Raw genomic sequence first — 19,331 nt, forward strand, 5'->3', positions numbered from 1 at the left:
GAGGCTGTCTCCGTGCAGCCCGGGGCTGTGCAGTGTCAGGTTATATTTAGCCTGGTGGCGGCGACAGGAAGATGCAGAAGGAGCAGCTCCTGGAAGGGGGCCACCGTGTCACTAACACGGCTCTCATGGGCAGCCGGGGGCCTAGGAAAGCCAGGGACATTGCAGGCCCAGGGCACAGAGTAGGGAGCTTGAGAGGCCAGTCAGTGAATGAGTACGTGTGCCTGAGAGAGGGAGAGAGAGAGAGAGAGAGAGAGAGTGTGTGTGCGTGTGTGTGTGTAACACAGGGAAAGACCAACTTCCCAGCCTGGCCTCGGGGGCTGAGTGAAACAGACACTCCTGGAGGACACGCTGCAGGGCAGCAGCTGGAAACTCCGGTCCAGATCCTGACTCACACAGAAGGCGGGTCCCCAGAGAGACCCCCCACCACCCTCCCAACCTGACACCCTCCCAGGGGCCTAGAGGGCTGTGCAGAGGGCCTCAAGGGCCTGCGCTCGGGCCTCTGGACCCCCAAACGCACTGCGTGTGGCCTGCCTGCATCATCCCCCTTCCCAACCGCAGCAACGGCCCCCAGAGAACAGCTGGTTCTGGAAAAGCTGGGGGCCGGGCCCTGCCCTTTGCCAACCTGCTGGGTGGCACTCGACTCCCCAGAAACACAGTCTTCCGGTCTGTCAAGTGGAGTCACCGGCCCTGCGCCCCAGAAGCCCCGGGAGGTGAAGCAAGGCCGTGCCCAGGCGGGGAAAGCTGCTCTCTCGGCCCCATCTCCTCCCGGCCCGAGGCCTGCACACTCCACCTCCCTCCCCGGCTTCCTGGAGTCTGTCTCCCAAGACACCTCCGGGATCCACTATTCCCGGTCACATCGGGCTCTTCACCTTCACCTGCCCTCCCAGCTGGGCCTCCACCCCCACACTCGCTGGCAGGCTGAGTCCTGAGGAGGCCATCCCTCTGTGCACCCCAGCTTTACCCGGCCTCTGCTCCACTCCCCACAGAGATCCCCGAGACCTCAGCTCTCTTCCTCTCCCGCTCTGCAGGACCCCACTAGAGAGATCTCCCACACGGCTCCATCCAGCCCACATGGAGATTTTGCACTGAGAACGCTTCTAAACCCATGTCCCTAACTTGGGAGATACTTGCCTGCTGGCTTCTGGGGTGAGCTCCCCACCCGGCCCCCCAGAGTCAGAGCCCTGAGGCCAGCTAGGGTCAAGGCGGCTTCCTGGGAGGTACTGGTAAGCAGGTGTCTGAGGACTGATGGGGGACTCGGGCAGTCACCTGCGCTGACACATGTGTGCAAATGGGGCCACCTCCCCACCCTCTGAGCTCCCTTTCGGATGCAAGGCTACCAGCTCTCCTTTCATATCAGAACCTCCCCCCCGGCCCCCGGGTCAAGACCGCAGTCGGAACCACCAGGGGAATCAAGGTGGTTTTTCGCTGAAGTGCCATGAAAGCTGGTCAGCAGAGAGCTTGGCACACGGAGGCTGGAGGCCCAGGAACCCGGGAGGCTCACAGGCGTGGCATTTCTGAGGCTGGGACCCCACCAGCCTCCTTCCCTGTGACCCCTGTGACCCACTCGGCCATGTCCAGCAGGAGACAGCCTGCAGGCCCTGGCCTCCCCACCGGCTTCACAACCTTCTGGAAGTGTGCCCCATCTTCGCGCGCAGCGTGCCCCAGGAAGCCTGGGGGTGCCTTGAGGACAGCCCACCCTAACTCCAGCTCTCCGTCAGCCAGAGCGCCTCCGTCATTCAGCTGGTCGTCCCTCCGGGACGTGCCCGCCTCACAGGACACCAGGACGCGCCACCAGAGACCGGCACACGGGAAAGCTTCCCAGAAAGTCCGAGGGAACATTCGAGCCTCAAAACTCGTGACGGGGACCCAGCCATAAAGACAGAAATCCTGCACTGTGCACGGGTGATAGGGTCCTCTCCCGGAAAAAGCAACCAAATCAACAGCTAGGCTAGTAGGACCAGCGACGGGGTTCAGTAAGGCTGCCTGGGGCAGGATCAGCCCAAACGAGAGACGAGACGGCGCTTCCTTGCACCAGCGCGGAGCCCTGAGAGCCTCGGCCAGAGCCAAGACCACTTTTGTAACAGCAGCAGAACCATAACACAGCCAGACATTGAGGCAGGATGCACGCGGCCTTTATTTAAGTGGGGGGAAGCAAAACTTGACATGAAGAAAGGTTACAGAAATGTGATACAGGGAGGGACAGCCCGGGCTCTTGGGTGAGACAAATACCATAACGATGCCCGTTCTCCCCAAATTCATCTATAAAACCAATCGAGCCCCAATCAAGATGCTAATGGGGTTTTTTTTTCCAGGAACTCAATGAAGTTTCTCTAAAGTTTGCAAAGAAAAAGAGAGGCCCGCAGATACCTACAGCAACCTTTCGAACGAAGAATAAAGAGAAAAGGTTTGCTTTCCCAGGCACTAAGATACACTAAAGGTCACAGCTTTTTTTTTCTCAATGCCATTTTGATGCAAGGAAAGATAAATAAACATTTGGAACAGAACAGAGAGGTCAGAGAGAGACCCACAGATACCCCTGGGTCAATAGCCGGTGGATACAGGTGGCCCCACAAATCAATGGAAAAACAACAGACTGTTTAGGAGACGCGCTGGGAAAATTGGCTCACTACACGGAAATAAATACAACCTGATCCCGCCATGACACGGCACACAGAGGTAGGCTCAGGGTGGATCGGAGGCCCAGCTGGGAAAGGTGAAACGGTGAAGTAACTAAAAGAAGAAGTCGACCTTCGCAGCCTCAGGATGGTGAAGGATTTCTCCCACAAAACTTCGGAGGTGCAAACGAGGCTGACGCTCACTAAATCCGTGTCAAAACTAAGTTTCTTTGTCGGAGAAATTTAACAGGCAACGAAACGTGAGAAGAGATTTGCCGTATCTTGATTCAGCAGGAACTGATATCCAGAATTTACGTGCTGAATATTTAACTCTGTGTGTGTGTGTGTGTGTGTGTGTGTGTGTGTGTGTGTGTTTCCACCCGCACAAGCGACTCGCACAAACCAACGGGAACAAAAGACGGTGGCTTTTTCCACGGAGGGCGGGTGACTGACAGGCACGTAAACCCGAGAGGCCCCCCAGCATAAGAGGTGGACGCGGGTGAAGGCAGAGAGATGCCAATTCAAGCAGCAAGATATCATTTTCACCGACTGGACTGGCAACGATTACACAGGATTCTGAGGCCGGCTGAATCCCGCAGAGACCTGGGGGACCGGGGGGGTCTCCTGCTCTGCACAGGTGGGTGACAGTGGCCACAGCCATCCTCGAGTGCAGTCTGGCAGGACTTAGTTGAATGAAGTGCCCACAGACCTGGTGACCCAGCAACTTCACTTCTGGGGACGTAGCCCGAATACACACCCTCCCGTGAGTCCCAAGGGGCTGTGGGTGAGCGTGGTCGCTGCAGCATTATTTAGGGAGATGCTCGGTCTGAAGCGTCACCCCCCCCCGCGGGCAAACAGAAGTGGGTACGCCCCACTGTAGATGCAGCTACTGACTAGATGCCAAGTAGCCGCCTCGAGGGACTCAGAGGCATCCTCCTGGGTGAGAAAAGTGAGCACCAGAATACAATAGCTAGCACATACCATTTACATAAATTAAACCTCTATGCATCCAGACAAAACAGGAATCTTGCAAGAACATATGCAAGCAGAGCATTCGCAGGAAGTAAGTTTGAATGGTTGCCTAAGGGGAGGGTAATGGGACTGTGGAGTGAGAGAAAAAGAAGGCAAAAACCGAGTGAAAGAGAAAGCAAAAACAATAACACAGATACTGTCATTTCCATGATTTAGGGGGGAGGCAGGAGCTGGGGTCGGCAGACACCAGGGAGGGGCAGGAGGAAGGCGTGCGAGGGACACGGGGCAGGGCAGAACGCAGTGGGACCCAGGGACGCTGACACACTCCCCCAGGGTTGGCCAGGACCTGCAGCCCCGGGGGTGACACCTGCCTCCAGGCAGGCAGAATGAGCCTTCACACTGGACAGGGCCTTGCTGGCATCTACCATCTGATTTTCGGCGCCTCTCCCAGCAGCACCTGGGAGAGCAGGTGTTTGCTCCCACTCAGCCAGTGAGGAACTGCGGCCCCGGAACCGAGCTGGAACCTGCATTTCCGGAGGCCCGGAGCCCGCCACGCCCCGCAGGGGCCCTCGGGGGCCAGAGAGCCCGTGTAGCGGCTCTCCGAGGCGGGCAGGGGTCCAGGGCAGAAACAGGAAAGCTGCATTCGACTCCCCACTCAGGCACCGAGGGTCACACGGGCAAGTCCCCTTGCCGTTCCCACCAACGGGGTCCCTCCTGTGCAGATGGAGAGGAGGCCTACCTCTGAGAGGGCCGTGAGGACCACCTGCCGGAGAGCACGCGTCCCAGCCTACAAACCGGAAAGCAGCCACCGTGACCGTGCCTGTGAGCATGGCCCACATAGCTGCCACCCCCACCAAGCCTCTTTGGTCCGACTCCAAGTGGGGGAGGGGAGCGGTGGGCTGGGAATCCCAGATGCCTTCCCTGCCCCCCACAACATCCCACACACACAGCAGGGCTGGAGGACTCCCAGGCCCCTCTGACCACCTTTCCCCGGCCCACCGCCCTCTGGCCCAGACAGCCTCCCCAGCCTCTAACCCCAGCCCCCTTGGCCCCTGCGTTCTGTGAAGCTGAGGCTCTTCACGGAGGGAACGGAGAAGCCCAGAGGGGGAAAGTGATCTACTTGAGGTCACACAGTGGCGGGGTCACAGAGCCAGAACCCGCTCCCAACCAACGGACAGAAAAGACAGAGTCACTGACACCTGCCTAGGCTTCTTCACCAGCACCCCGTCCACCTCGTTCCTTTATTCACTGACTCACTCATTCCTTCATTCATTCATTCCCACACAAGCACGTGCTGAGCTCCCACTGTGCACCAGACAGACACCCACAGAGAATATAGCAGACTGCTGTCTGCGAAGTCCAGTGGGCGGGGCTCACAGTCCAGTGGGCGAATTCAGACGTGGCGACCTCGGGCAGAACTGTGAGCAAAGGGACCTGGTGTGCCGAGGAGATGTCCCTGCCCAGCCCTCCTCATGCCCTGTGTCACCTAAGTAAGAGAGAGGCTCATCTGAGGCCAACCACAGTGCACAGCGCAGGGAACTTTCTTTATGGGCCCTGCACTCAGGACAGGTGGGGGGCCCCTCCCATATGAGTCACTTGTCCCAGGTGTCCCTCCTTGAGCCCCACGCTCTGGCCCTGACCCCTGGGCTCTCCTTCCGGGGGCCGGAGGGAAAGTGTCTGTTAAACTCCCGGCCACACACCCACAAACACCTACACTAGGGGCTAGGTAACTCCTCTTCCTCCCTGCACACGGCAGGCGGGGTGACAGGAGAGAACGTGTTTGTAAAGGAAAACACTCATTCTCCACCCAAGCAAAAGGTTCTCTAACGGAGGTATGTCAGACACGCTTGGGGAAGGTGTTTGAGCATGAAAGGGCTTTCTTGGAACTTGTCACGACACACCCCCCTGGAAGCCACCTCTGGGCCGAAAAGAGGCTGGGTCTCCCAGGTCTCATCCCGCCCCCACGCTGGCCCTGCTGATGCCCACAGCCCCCCCCCCCCGCCCCCAGAGCCCACGACCGCCACCGTCAAACTCTGCTCCCAGCGGCCCGTGCAAATATTTACATAGCGCCTCTCCAGGACTTACAGCAGACACAACACAGAGGAGTCGCCCTCCTGACACTCTCCAGACCCCAGAGGGGGGTCAGGAGCGGCCCCACCCCGCTGTCCCGGAGAGCCCGCCTCACTCCTGCCTCCAGAGACAGGAAGCCCCCACACGGGCCAGGGCACTGTGCTCCAGCTTTGGAATGCCTCCTCCTGGAACCTCCGAGGAAAGGTGCTAAGTGGGAGAGCCCTGGACATCTGTAGGCGCCCTCCCCTGCCCTGTCTCAGAAGGCCCAAGGAGGAGGAAGTCCCTGGTGGCTTCCTAACCTTGTCCTCTGGGCTGCTCCCAAGCCAAAGACACGCCGAGGCACCAGGCCCCATCCACCTGGCCTGCCCAGCAGCATCCACCCTGGGGCCGCTTCACCTGGATCCGGTGCCGGTACCTGGCACCAGCAATGCGGTGCACTGCTGGGGGGGGGGGGGCTGGGGCCTGGGGCCCAGGGCTTGCAGAGGGCAGAGGGCAGCGAGTGTCTGAGTGTGCAGATGGGTCATCCAGCATGGCCCCCGTGTGTGGAGAGTCACAGAAGGCCCATAGAAGTGGCACTGGTGCCAGAACTGCCTCCACAGGCCCCTGGAGGCTGGGGTCTGAGTCTGGGGACGGTAAACCAGTGGATCTGGGGCCACCTCTGGGGCTCAGGCTCCCCATGGACACGAGGGCACCAGGGTGCAGGCCAGCAGGCTGGTCTCCACCCCTCCCCCAGCCTGCAGCTCAGCTGTTGCAGTGGGGGCCCTCTGACCCTGTTACCATGGCAACCAGCCTGCAGCTGGAGCAGAGAAGCAGACAGACTCTTCTCTAGAGACACCCCCATCTCCACCCACGCACGGGCTCCTGGGGACATAGGGAAATGGAGATCAGGCCAGTACAGGCAGAGGTGCCGGGAGCCAGACAGAGCCCGGAGGGAGGAAGGCTCAGGGGTGCCGGTGGGAAGGAGAGAGACAGATGCAGGAAGGAGACAAAGACAAAGGGGTCAGAAAGTCAGCGGGGTGGGGGGGAGCCCTGGGGACGAGGGAAGTAGCGGAGACCGTGGGCACAGGCAGACAGGCCCAGCGCTGCGGGAGGCAGTGTGCAGAGAGATGTCGGAAACAAAGAGCAGAGGGACCTCAAGGGACAGAGAGCAGGGTCCTCTGCCAGGCCTGGCAGAGGAGGAGCCTTGCTCAAAGGGACCCAAGGCCATCCCGATAGCCATGTGGGGCTGCAGGTGCACACCAGCACCCACACTGCCCCCAGGCTCTGCTCCCAATGGCCCCTTAATCCTGGGCCTGCGGCTAAGGGGCACGGACCCAGAGCCAGCAGTGAGCGGCCCCTGGCACCTCAAGTCTCTTCCTCCAGCCCCCGCCAACCCCCCAGTTGAGCCCCGCTGCCTCCCAGCCGCCCCAGCAAGTCCGAAACAGAGCTGTCTGGCTCCAGGCCCTGACACTGCACAGAGCTAGGCCAGAGGCACCGACACGGCACAGCTGTCCACACCGGCGCCTGCCAGATAAAGGCCCCGCCTCCTGCCCAGCCACCCACCTCCCTGGGGCCGAAGCCCAGGGACCCCTGCCCCCGTGGCAGGCCCAGGCAGAGACCCTGAGAATGGCCTAGACAGAAACAAGAATTAGCCCTGGCATTCTACACCTCCCTAGTGTGATAGGTATGGGACTGAGTGTCTCAGGGCAGGGGGAGCGGAGGCCGAGGACATCTGTCTGCATCCTAGGCCTCCAGTGCCAGGAGAAGAGGGGACCCACATGACCCGAGGGCCCAGGCTGGCCTGTTGGCCAACAGGAGATACCTGATCCCATGGAAACTATGTGAGAGCAGGGAAGGGGGCAGGCAGAGGCGGCCGGCACAGGGCTTTCTGGGTCACGGCCCCATTGGGAGTCGTAACCTGAAGGGGGCAAAAGAGATTGAACCTGGACAAGGGGGCCTGGGTTCTAGTCCCACTCCCTCCACTGATTCGCCGGTAACTGGACCTCCGCTTCTCAGTGTCTCCATCTGTAACTCGAGTGGGTGAGATTAAGTGATCCTCAAGGCCACCAAGATTCCATAATAGGGCCCCTGCAGGCGGGGTCCCTCCGCCATCCTCTCCCACAGGAGCCAGCCTAGAGCCGTAGGGCAGGCCTGTTTCCCGGGCCGTACAGCAAAGATAAAGCACTCAGGCCCCTGATGCCCCGGAGCCGAGCAGGCGCATTATCCCAGAAGTAGAAGCAGGCTCGGGGCAGGAACCCACTCACCCCATTGCCCACGACTGCCAGTGTTAGACCCGAACCCAGCACCTAATGTATTCCCATTCTGTTCATTACACCAATGGTCTGCAACTTGCAGAATAAAATCGTACGTAAAGTGCATCTATAGGCACCCCTGTAACTAGCTGGTGCCACTTTTAATATATGGCAGTGCAGAATGGGTAGGGCTCCGATCGCCAGACAGGGTTCCATTCCCAGCTCGGCCACTTACTAGCTGTATCACTTTGGAAAAGTTTCTTAATTTCTCTGACCTTGTTTCCTCATCCATAAATGGAAGGGGAAAAAATGTATCTACCTCCCAGGGTTGTTGTGAAGATCCCAGAAGATAACGCAAGCGAAACACTTAGCACAGTGTCCAGCACATCGAAGCCGCCCACCGACATCGGCTAGGACTAGATGGCCAGGCAGATACAAAGCAAATCTGCTCTGAATGAGGTTCTGGGAGGCATCAGTGAGAAGGCAGACAGAAGGTCCTGCTTTCAGAGTTCCCATCTAGGCCGCAGCCCCTGCCTCCTGGCCAGAACTCCCACATGCTGTGAGGAGATCTTCTTCCACAGGGTTCCAGCGACAGGGACCATCTAATGCTGTGCAGTGATGTCACAGGCCAGGCACCCCTACAAAAGCAGGGCCATCGGCGGACACGAGCTTGAACTGGGCAGTGGCCAGCAACCCTGAGCATACAGGGGAGGTCCCAAGAGGCAAGGCCAGGGGCATGGGGCTGCTGGCTCCCTTTGCTTACCCCAGGGGGAGGCAGAACTTGTTCTCTACAGCAGGTAAGCCCCCTGTGAGCAGTACACCGCCACCCCGTACTGTTCACTGGTCCACCTGTGAGACCCTAGGTTTGGTAAACGCTCATCGGATACACCCTGGGGAGCAGCAAGATCGGACACCATGGGCGACTGCCTGCCCGGCCCTCTGCAGACCTCCCAAAGGCCTGCTGCACTGAACCTCCAGACCAAAGCCCACCCCGCAGTGACAGACACGCAGAGGGAACAGCCCCGCCCAGAGCTCTGTTTATGCGGTCTCTGATCTCCATCTCCGGAAGCCCAGAGCAGCTGGGCTAGGCGGCTGCGGCTGAGCCAAGACACCTGGCACAGGAAGGGATGGCAACAGGCGGGGCCCTCGACAGATGAGACAAAGGAACTGAGGTTGGGGAGAGGCACACACCTCATGCCAGGTGCAGCTGAAGTGCAGAAGAGAAAGGGGACAGGAGCGGGGCAGCGGAGAACATGCCAGAGTCCTGCGGCCCTCCCCACCCTGGCCCTCGGTGACTTCCCCAGACCAGTCAGTCATGAGGCAGGGTCTGCCCTCGGTTAGCAAGAGGCCTGGGACCAGAAGTGAGTGCCCAGCCACCAGCCTGACCCATTACTTATGTCCATGCACACACACATCGCAGCCGTGCCAAACTCCAGGCTACCTAGCTCAACATGCCCACATCTGCCCAGGGCGGAAGAAACCAGAGGTGCCAGGCTCACCGCCAAGCAGCCCCTCGGCTACCCCAAAAAACCATCCCACCAGAGTGAGTGAGGTGAAGAGACTCTGAGGGCCTGCAGCTCCACTGCCCAGCCCTTGCCTCCCACCTGGCCCACCGCAATGGCCCCAGCCCGGGTCATGGCACTACAGAACCCTCCCGGGCTCCAGCCGAACCCCACCCCACTTTCTCGGTCCCCACACCCAGCCTTCTCGGCCCCGCCCTCGCCGTGTGGCCCCGCCCCGTGTGGCCCCGCCCCCACCGCGGCCCCGCCTACCATCCTTCCGGTAGAAAGCGATCTCCACTTTGCGCTCTTCCGCGCCCAGCAGGGCCTGCGCGATCTGCGCGGCGGCGCGGCGCTGAGTGCGCGGCCCGTGCAGGAAGTCGCAGGTGCAGGGCCGCTGCATCACCTCCGCTCGCGAGTAGCCGCACAGCTCGCAGAAGCCGTCGTTGCAGTAGATGACGGCGCAGTTCTCCACCCGAGCGTTGGCGATGATGAACTTGCGGCCTGGGGAGGGGGTGCGGGGATACGCGGGCACGTGAGCACGGACCCCTGCCTCGAGGGCTCCCAGCCCTTCTTTACATTCTCTTGTCACACAATGCCGCCCGCCCAGGGACTCCCCGCCCCAGAGAGCACAGCAGGAACTGGGGTCCCCAGCAGGGGGCGAACGCAGCTGTGCCGACACAGGTGCCTCGGCTGGCCTGGCGGACCTCGCGCCCCCTCCCTCACCCAGCCCGCGGACTGGCTGCGTGGCTTCCCCCGGGCTGACAGCCAGAGGCCTGCCGCCCCCTCCGCGCCTGGGGCCGAGGCCAGCCTGGGCGGGTGTCAGCAACGCGTGTCAGCAGCCGTGGCGTAGGGATAAACACTGGGCCTGGAGAGGGATATTGGGAAGGGCCAGAGATGGCGGCCAACCTTCCCTTTGCACCCGCTCCTTCAGCTTCTCTTTCTGACGCGCCCCCTCTAGACTGGGGGCACTCTCTGGCCACGCCTTACTCTGGGGATCCCCAGGGAATCACTCCCCACAGGTATCAGTACTTCCCAGAAGTGCAGTCAAAGGCTGGGGAGTGGGCGCGCCAAAGAGGATGAGAAAAGTACCACGTGACCACCTGCTACGCTTTATCTCATGTAATACTGACAACCCCCGAAAGTAGTCCTCCTCGTATTCTCGATGAAGAAAGTGGGGCTCCGGAGAAGTTCACTGCCATGCCCACAGACTGCAACTCGTAAATGACAGAGCCAGCTTTTGAACTCGGTTCTGGCAGAAGGTGAAGGAATACCCCGAGGGCCACAGACAGAAGCCCAAGGTCATTGGGAGCAAAGAAAGGGACCTGCAGCGCCAATCCTGAAAATACCTGGAGCGAGGGGCAGGCCTGAGACAGAAGCCCACTTGTAAGAAGGCAGACCCAGGAAGGGGACCTCCCCCAAGGATGCGAGGGCTGCCTCAGGTTTGCCCCATCATGTGCCCGAAGGACCCGTGCCAGCTAGACTCGGCTACCCTGCTCCGTGCCTGCCCTGAGAGCCAGGTTGGCCGGTGAGCAGCAGACGGGCAGCAGAAGCTTGTGCCAGGGAAGATGCTCCTGGGATAAGAGCTTTTTATAAACACCGAAGTTTCCGGCCACTATGGCCTTTAAAGCCGGGGCTTTCAGTAACAGTCGGAACTCTGCCCCCTCCCTCTCCAGCAAGCACGGGCCTCAGGCTACAGCCCCAGGCCATCTCAGGGACACGAGGCCTAGTGCATTGCAGCCAGGCAGGCTCCTCCTGCCTTCCTCAGCCATCCCTTACCCCGGCCTTCAGGAAGTTACTTTCTGACGTTGGGTCATCTTTAGGTCAGTTCCCCAGGCCCCCTAAAACTCCCAGGCAGGGGTCAACCCTAGGAGTCAGAGCTCTCGGTCACACATAAACACCCCTGACTCAGCCTCTATAACCACCTGAGCCCAAGGCAGTCCAGAGCACCAGCTTTGGAGGAAGAGGAAACCACTTGGCCCCCATTGCCAGGCCTGCAGAGAAGAGCAAGTTTCTTCGAAGGCAGGCCCCACCCACCCACCCCCCTTCACGGAGCTCCTGGAATACGGAGCACAAAAGGATTTGAAAGATTCCTTCAGTCCCATCCTTCTTCCCAGATGTGGAAACTGAGGCTCAGGAAAGAGAGTCAGTCACTCAAGGTCACAGGGCAGTCAGGGACAGAAGTGGGCCCAGAAGCCAGGCCCTGAACAGCCAGCCTCCGGGAGCTTGTGGAAGGGAAAGCCCCTGCAGGTGGCCCTCCGCAGAGTAGGTCCTCCCCCCTCCCCCCCCAGAGGATCATCTTGTTCCTCCATCAGACAGCACTGTCCATCCAACCGACCCTCCCTCCACCCACCACTGTTACAAGTACACGTTGTCCCCTGCTCTCAGGGTCATGGGCAAGGAATGTTACCAGCTCCCCATTCCCAGGCCCCTGGCAGTCACACCCACCATGGCACATGCAGCCTTGGGGACAGGCACATGCCCTCCGGGCGGGTGCAAAGCCCATGCCCAGAACATTCACCTGGCCTGGGACATTGCTGGAAGCCTCTCCTGCCAGGCCGGTGCAGAGGGGCTGTAGTCCCAAAAAGGGGGCGCAGGGACGGGGAAAATCCACAACGGGAGCACTGCATGGAGGCTGTCAGCCCCGAAAAGCCGGGCTCCAGCCCGTGACACCCTCTCACCCTAGGCCGCATCATTCGTAGCCTCGTCTGGGGCACCTCCACGCTGCTCATGCAGGGTCAAACTCTAGAGTGACACATACGTGCCCCCCACACACACACATGTCCAAGAGTAGGTTAGGCACTGACCCTGTGTGCTTGCTGTCACTCTGTCATGGTACAGTCAAGGTGGGCACCTGTCCAGTCCCACTGGGGTCCCACCGTGTGGACCACATCCCTTCTCCTGCCGGTGCACCCCCACAGCCCCCTCCACATCCAGGTATCCCCAGAGTTGGGGATGCCTGCATACTCCGTCTCAGCTATACTCCGTATCATCTCCCTGCCCTGCACACTCAGAGTGTCCCACACACTCCCCAGTCCTGGAGGACTGAGCCGAGCCGAGCCTCCCGCCCCGCGCCCCAAGCACCCAGCCACCAGCACCAAGCCTTGCCCTGCGACCCCTGGCCAACGCCCGGAGGACACCAACCCCCATTGACTCGCTAGGCAGATGCACACAGCCCCGGGCACGCCCACCCCCCCATTCACACTCAGGAGAGCTCACCGGACCGTCCCCCCAGCCCCCTCCCCTGCAGCCCCCTCCCCCACTCACTCTGGCCCTCAAACTTGCGGATGATGGTGTCCAGGAAGGTGTTCTGCGGCGCGACGTGGCCCCTCCGCACCGGCATCCTGAGCCCATGGGCGGGCCGGGCGGGCCCCCACCCACCCCGGCCCAGCCCGGCCCAACACTAGGCTTTGGGTAGCCCTACCCGGCTGTGGTCGCCGCACCCCGCGGCCAAGCAGAGCACGGGCGGGGCCCGGACTGGACTGCGGGCGCGGCGTCCCCGCTCGGCTCCCGGCTTCGGACCGTGGGCCGGGCCTGGAGCCTCCTCAGCTCAGGCCACCCGCACACCTGTCTGCCGGCCCCCGTGGAGCCACGGGCCCCGCTCCGCTGCCTCCCCGCGCTGCGCTCCGCTCGCCCGAGCTCGGAGCTCCCGGCTCCCACCCGCCGCGCCGACAGCCGCTCGGCGCCCGCGGCTCGGGCTGCGCCTGCGGCTCGGCCCGGCCGCGGAAGGGTTAACGAGGCGCGCGCCCCTCGGGCTCCGGCCCCCGCCTCCCGGCCCCCTCCCGCTGCCGCGCGCCCGCAGCGCCGCCCTCTCCCCACCCCCCTACACACACCCCGCGCGCCCGTTCTTCCCATTGGCTGAGCCGTGCCGAAGGCTCCCCCGGACCCAGACCCCCGCTCGGCCCTCGAGCGCCCCCGGACTCGCGCGCCCCCCCCCCAAGAGGGGGAAGGGACCCTTAGGTAGGGGAACCTTAAACACAGGTGCGACAGCCGGCCAAGGAGGGGACTGGGGATTCTAACCCCACCCCTGCACTAGAAAGCCGGGGAAACCTGACTTGAAGGGAGAGGGCGGGTCCCTTGTGGCCCCTTCCCCCAGCAAGCCAAGCACCCGCGCGGTGCGCACAGCGGGCGCTCAATGCCTGCTGTAGGTGTCAGGGGGAGGCCCGGGCCCCGGGAGGACGGGCCCAGGGTCGGGGAGACCCGGCCTATGTGCAGGGCAAGACGCTCTGGAGGCCCCAGGTCAGCGGAGATTTGAGACAAGAGTGGGTGAGATTCTGGAGGGGCACGCACCTACAGCGGGGGCGCCCCCCAACACCGACACCCAATACACACACACACACACACACACACACACACACACACAGCCCTCTCCGGGGTTATTCGGGGCCCTCCGGAACAGAGAGGGACATTTTGACGGGAATTGCGGCCTCCCAGCCGCGGTATCAAAGAAAAGCCGGTGAGCGCGACGTTCCATCCTGGGGATCCCCTTGTGCGAGCGGCCCGCCCTCCGTCTGCAGCGCGGGGCCAGCCGTGCAGGCCCAATCGGCGGGCTCCGGGCCCTGCGGCGCGGCGACGGCCCAGCCCCTCGGAAAACCCTGGCCTAGCCGACGGCCCCTCCCCCCGGCCAGCTGGCTTGCGGCAGCTGCGGCTCCCTTATTTAGGCAAGGAGGCCTGAGGATGCTCAAGGGCAGGCAGGGTGTCTGCCTGTCGCCTGCCCATCGCCTGCCTGGGTCTGAGTGAGGGTCTCCGGGCGCGGTGTCCCGGGCCTGAGCAGCCAGGCAGGGCCCCAGGAAGGCCAGGGGACAAAAGCGAGTGTCGACAGCTGAGAGGGCAGCGGGGAGGAGTCGGCCGCTGAGCAGCCGGCGGGGTCCCCTCCCCTGCAGCCGAGATCAGAGACCCGGCTAGATGGATGGGGCCATGTGGGGGCCCCGGAGGGCTCGCAGCTGCCTCTGTCCCAGGAGCTAGGGGGTGGGTCTTGTCACCAGGGAAAACCGTCCTGTGATGTGGGGGAGGGGAGGAGCAAAGGGCAAAGGAGGAAGCAGAGTCTGGAAGGAGAGAGGCCTAGAGGAAGAGGTCTCTCACCCAGACTCTCCCCTTCCACCCAGGAGCAAAAAGGATGCCAACACTGTGGCCAGACAGGGCCACTGGCCAGCAGGTGACACCCCTTCTTTATTTGCTGGTGGGTGGGCAGTGAGTCAGGGAGGCAGCCAGTGGGAGAGAAGGCGGTGGCTCTCCCAGCTGATGCTAAAAAAGACCAGCCGCTCTTGCCGGTACAGTCATCTCATCCCTTCGGCCCTCCCACCTAATGCAGCTTCCTCACTTGCATCTTCGCTTGCCCAAGAGTCCCAGAGTCTTCCGTGGCACAGACTCCCCTTCCTCTGTGACCTGCCATCTTGGGTTGTGGGGCAAAAAGCCCAGTCTGTGGCTGGCCCAGCACCTTCTCCACCGGAGGCCACTCTGATGCAAGGCCAGGACAATTTCCACCTGAGTGGGGTGCTTTCCCCCCCACATTGGAGGGTTTGGGGAGGGAGAAGGGGCCTGCAATGAGAACGGGTTTGGGGACAGAGGACTCGAAAGAGACATCTGCAGGCAGCATCCCCTTCTCTCCAGACCAAGGGTTGGGGAGAGCCAGGCTGAAGGCAGGCGGGGAGGGGTGGGGGGAGGGCAGCAGCTATTCGCCTGGCCAGGCCACCAGCTGTCCACACTTCAGTACCCACTTTCCCAGGATAGACCTCTGCTCTCAGCCGGTCGGGGTATGAAGGGATCAGAGGGGCCCTTGGGCCTCCCAAAAGAGAAGAGACAAGGCCCAAAGTAGACCTCCCTCTGGACATAAAGGCAGGCAGGCATGAGAGAGCGAGCGGTCTCTCTCTCTCTCTCTCTCTCTCTCTCTCTCTTACTTCCTGGAGGCTGAGGGGAGAGCCCGGAGGCAGTTTCACTGAGCCACCCCCACAACCAAGAACTGGGACAAGGAAGAGAGGCTGTCAGATAGGGACAAGCTCTCCCCAAAGGCATCCTTCCTGGGCCAGCAGGTGCCAGGCACCAAAAGGTAAATGGCAACAGATGAGCTGAAGCTTCCCTGCCCATTATCTTCCCACGTTCACTCCCCCCAGGTCCAGGAGAAAGAGGCAAGTGCCCAACCCTAACACCCAGCACAACCAGAGTCCGCTCCACCCCAGCTTCAGCTCACAGAGCTGTCCCCGGGGAGAGCTGTCCCCGCCCTGCCAGCAGCTGAGGGACCCTCTCTGTGTAGACAGTGAGACATTAGTCTCCTCCGAGCTCCCAGAGACAATTTAAGAAGGAAAGTCTATGAAAAACATCCTGCCCACGGCACCCCCTGCTCCTGCTCTGTCTGAAGGAGTCGAGCCAGGACACCCTGGGTGAGGAAAAAGAAAGCACAGCCTCCCCTTTGTGGACCCCCCAAGGAGTGGGGCAGGCAAGGCAGCCAAAATTGAGCCAGGAGAGCACACGGCAACCACAGGGGACAGGGAGGCAGCCTGGGAAGCAGCGGCTCCCCAGAAACCCTAGGGAGGAGCAGCACACTGAGGCCTTCCCCGTGCAAAGTGCTCCGGGGATCTCCAATCCAGGGACTCCGGCTACCAAGGCTGAGAGAGGCAATGGGCAGGCAGAGCTGAGCGGTCTGAGCCAATGGCCGTGGGGTTGCCAAGAAGTGTTGATTATGTTCAGCTAGAGGAGGTCTCGGAGCAGGTCCCCGAAGGTCGAGGACAGAAGGACAGAAGCATGACAGGTGGAGGGGACAACAGGAGCAAAGGTAGAGAGACTGGAGGATGGAGAGCAAGTCTGGGGACAAAACAGTCTGGGGTAATGTCCGTGGAGTCGTAGGCTGGAGCCATTCGTGAAGGGCTGAGGAGTCTGGTATTTATTGTGTGTGCAAAGGCACAGTGGCGCCCTGACCGGTGTAGCTCGGTGGGTCGGGCATCATTCTGCAAAGCAGAAGGTGGCCGGTTCAATTCCCGGTTCATGCCTAGGTTTCGGGTTTGATCCCCAGTGAGGACGCGTACAAGAAGCAGCTGATTGGTGTTTCTCTCTCACAACGATGTTTCCCTCCCTCTCTCCCTCCCTCCTTTCCCCTCTCTCTGGAACTAAATAAGTAAGTACACACATAAATAAATAAAATCAGCCACGCCAAACCCCGTGACTTAAATCAGTGGCAGTGTTCATTCCGCTCGTGGGTCTGCCATCGGGGAAGGTGCAGCCAGCACCACTCAGTGTCTGCGCCACTCAGCTCGGGACTGAAAGGCTGGTTCACTCATCGTCTCTGCTGGGTGATGCCGGCTGTCAGCTGGGACCACACTAGGACGGGAGCCAGAACACCTACACAAAGACTTTCCTCATGGCTGCCCAGCTTCCTCAGAGCAGGGTGGCCAGGTTCCAAGGGCAAGTGTCCCAAGAGAGCTCCAGGCAGCAGCTGTACCACCTTTAATAGCTCAGCCTCGAAAGTCACAGAAAATAACTTCTGCCACAAGCACGGCCAATCTGATTCGAAGAGAGGAACGCAGATGTCGCCTCTCTGTGGAAGAGTGTGACTAATACAGCATAAGAAATGCACGTGTGAGCGGACCTATTGCGAAAATATTAGCTGCCGCCTGGGGCTATGCAGTGGTCCAGGAGAGGGATGTCGAAGTCTCGAACGAGGTCAGAGGTGATGGGAAGGAGCCGGCCTTTTGTGCAACTTTAGGAGGCTCACTAAATGCCCCTTTCCTTACACCAGTAAGGTGAGGAGAGCGAAGAGCTGGTCTCTGAGATCCCTCCCAGCCCCAACGGCGAGTGATTCCTTAATGCTCCACAATCACACTCCGCGCCCATCAGTGCTTCCTCCGTTCTCCCTCGGTGCGCATCTCCACCTCCACCTCCTGTCTCCACACTGAGATTCTCCTCAGTGCCCATGAGCCCGGTGGTCGCTCCACACAGAGCACCCTGGTCCAGCCTACGGGTCGACTTCAGAATTTTAAATGTGGAGCGGGATGAACCTTTGACCCAGGTGAGAAGACCCTCAGACTCAGCTGTCTCCCACTCCACGCTGCTGGGTACCCATCACTGGAAGAAGATACATCACATGGAGTCCACCTGCAAGGAGCTCATAACCTAGCTGGGAAGAGGGTGGATGGGCATGAAATGTCCCGAGAACAATCTGGTCAGACACCATGTAACTGACCATCCCGGCAGGGAGTCCAGAGTTGGTGGGGTGCTGGGTGGGTTGGGGCAGCCAGAACAGCCTCCTGGGAAGGCGGCCCCTCCTGGGTGGTAAGGGTTTTCTCGGGCACAGAGGAAGGGAACGAACATCTTCCTAAAGCAAGATCCTAGGGGCAGGGGAGGGAGTCCCATGTGGCATCCTCACTGACCTACGACGTACTTACCCCCAATGAGAAGGTGGGCAGTTTTAGTTTCCTCTTCCCCAGAACTCAACAGCCACCTGTCCCTTAGGTTTAGGGAAGGGGCTCAGCCTCCTCAGACACAGGAGGGGGCTTAAGCCAGGCCCCAGAACACAGCTGAAGCCCCAGAACTACTCTGAAGCGGGAACTGATGGGGAGCAGGAACCTGGGTGTAAGGGAGAGTGGAATGCTTTGTTTTAGGGGCTTCTGAGAGTCTGAAAAAATATTAAGGAGAGAATCACGCTTTGGTGCCAACCGCCAGGGAAGCTGGCCCAGAAGGAGATCCCAGACTCTTGGCCGCGCAGGTCCTGCGGGTCGGGAGCTCCGTCCCTGTCCAAGGTGCTGAAAGCCCTTCCTGCCAAGCTGGGCGGGAAACCAGGAAGAGCTGGCTGCTCAGGTGATGGAGACAGGGGTGGTCCTTGGGACACAATTGCATTAGAGAGCCACTCCAACCCCTGAAAATGCTATTGCAACTGGGCAGTAGCTTCAGGAAGCAGCTTATGACCAAGCAAGGGCTGGCTTTGCCGATCGGCGCTAAGAAGCCTAAGGTCTCAATTCCCTATGTCTGGAACACACCTTCCCCACCACCCCCTCCCAAGTCATCGAGGAAAAGACACGGCTCCTTCTCTGAACTTTGCACTTGTAAGTCATGGGCTTCCCCTGGGGGGGGGGGGTCTTTTGCTTTATGGGATAGTAAAGCCAGGAGGAAACACTTACACATGTTAGATGAGGAAAAAAGTTTCAGAGTCCTGCAGACCCAGAGGCCACTAGATACAGAGGTGGCCCCCACAGCTCCCCAGAACTATGCCCTGCTTGTTCTGCTGAACTCACCAGGCGGAATTCAGAGCCTGCCACAGCCGGGGTTGGGGGGTGAACATGCGGATGCTCACCCAGCGCTGGTTCCACATCCGGCAGGCAGCCATCCCACCCCACAATTCACCAGCCAACATGACGGGCCAGAAAAGAGAACTGAAGTCCACCCACACCCTGAGTCCATCATCTCCCCAATCTGCTCACAGACAATTGTCCATCACCTTCCATGTGCCCCAAGCTGGATGGGACCCCTAGGGAGGTATAAGGCATACAACCCAGCCCCTGGGTCTTAAAAAGTTTTCAATAAGTTGGGAAGAAAAGATGCTCACTTGTGAATAGACAATATCGCAGGAGCCAGGCGTGAGTAATGGCAGCCAACAGAGACGTGCCTAAATCCCGAGTACCAAGTGGTGGTGCAGACCATGAATGCTTTGACTGCAGAGTGAGGAAGAGAGAGACCCTTTAAAGGCTGGAAGGGGTGGAGTCTTTACAAAAGAGTGGGGTTCAGGGAGAGTTTGGCTGAAAGCAGAGGCCTGGACACCTCATCTCTGTCCCTCTGGAGAACAGCAGCCCAGGCTTGAGCCTTCCTGCAGGAAGGTAAAGGTGGTGAGGGTGTGGAGGTGAGAGCAGAGGCCAGTCACTGTGTGGGAGCCCAGGATGTCCCGAAAGAGAGGAATCTTTTGCCTCTGAGAAAAAGACAGGTTTGGAGAGCTCCCCCTTCTGGATCCTTGAGGCAGAGCA

General features: G+C 60.5%; 1 protein-coding gene across 2 annotated transcripts in view; it reads right to left on the reverse strand.

Annotated features, from left to right (window-relative positions):
• The window catches only part of KCNH2 (potassium voltage-gated channel subfamily H member 2), a 31,774-nt gene extending 18,717 nt beyond the window's left edge, over positions 1-13,057 (reverse strand). The window contains exons 1-2 of one of the 2 annotated variants that reach the window (XM_037029501.1): positions 12,655-13,057; positions 9,661-9,891 (exon numbers count right to left, since the gene is read on the reverse strand). In XM_037029501.1, the coding sequence (XP_036885396.1) occupies positions 9,661-9,891; positions 12,655-12,730 (307 nt within the window). In that variant the 5' untranslated portion in view covers positions 12,731-13,057. The remainder of the gene's footprint in view (positions 1-9,660; positions 9,892-12,654) is intronic. The other variant, XM_037029500.1, reaches the window with a different exon arrangement.
• Between the last annotated feature and the right edge of the window lie 6,274 nt (positions 13,058-19,331).

The sequence above is a fragment of the Sturnira hondurensis genome, unplaced genomic scaffold (assembly GCF_014824575.4).
Source record: "Sturnira hondurensis isolate 20B ecotype Veracruz unplaced genomic scaffold, ASM1482457v3 Scaffold0020309, whole genome shotgun sequence".
Classification (NCBI taxonomy): Eukaryota; Metazoa; Chordata; class Mammalia; order Chiroptera; family Phyllostomidae; genus Sturnira; species Sturnira hondurensis.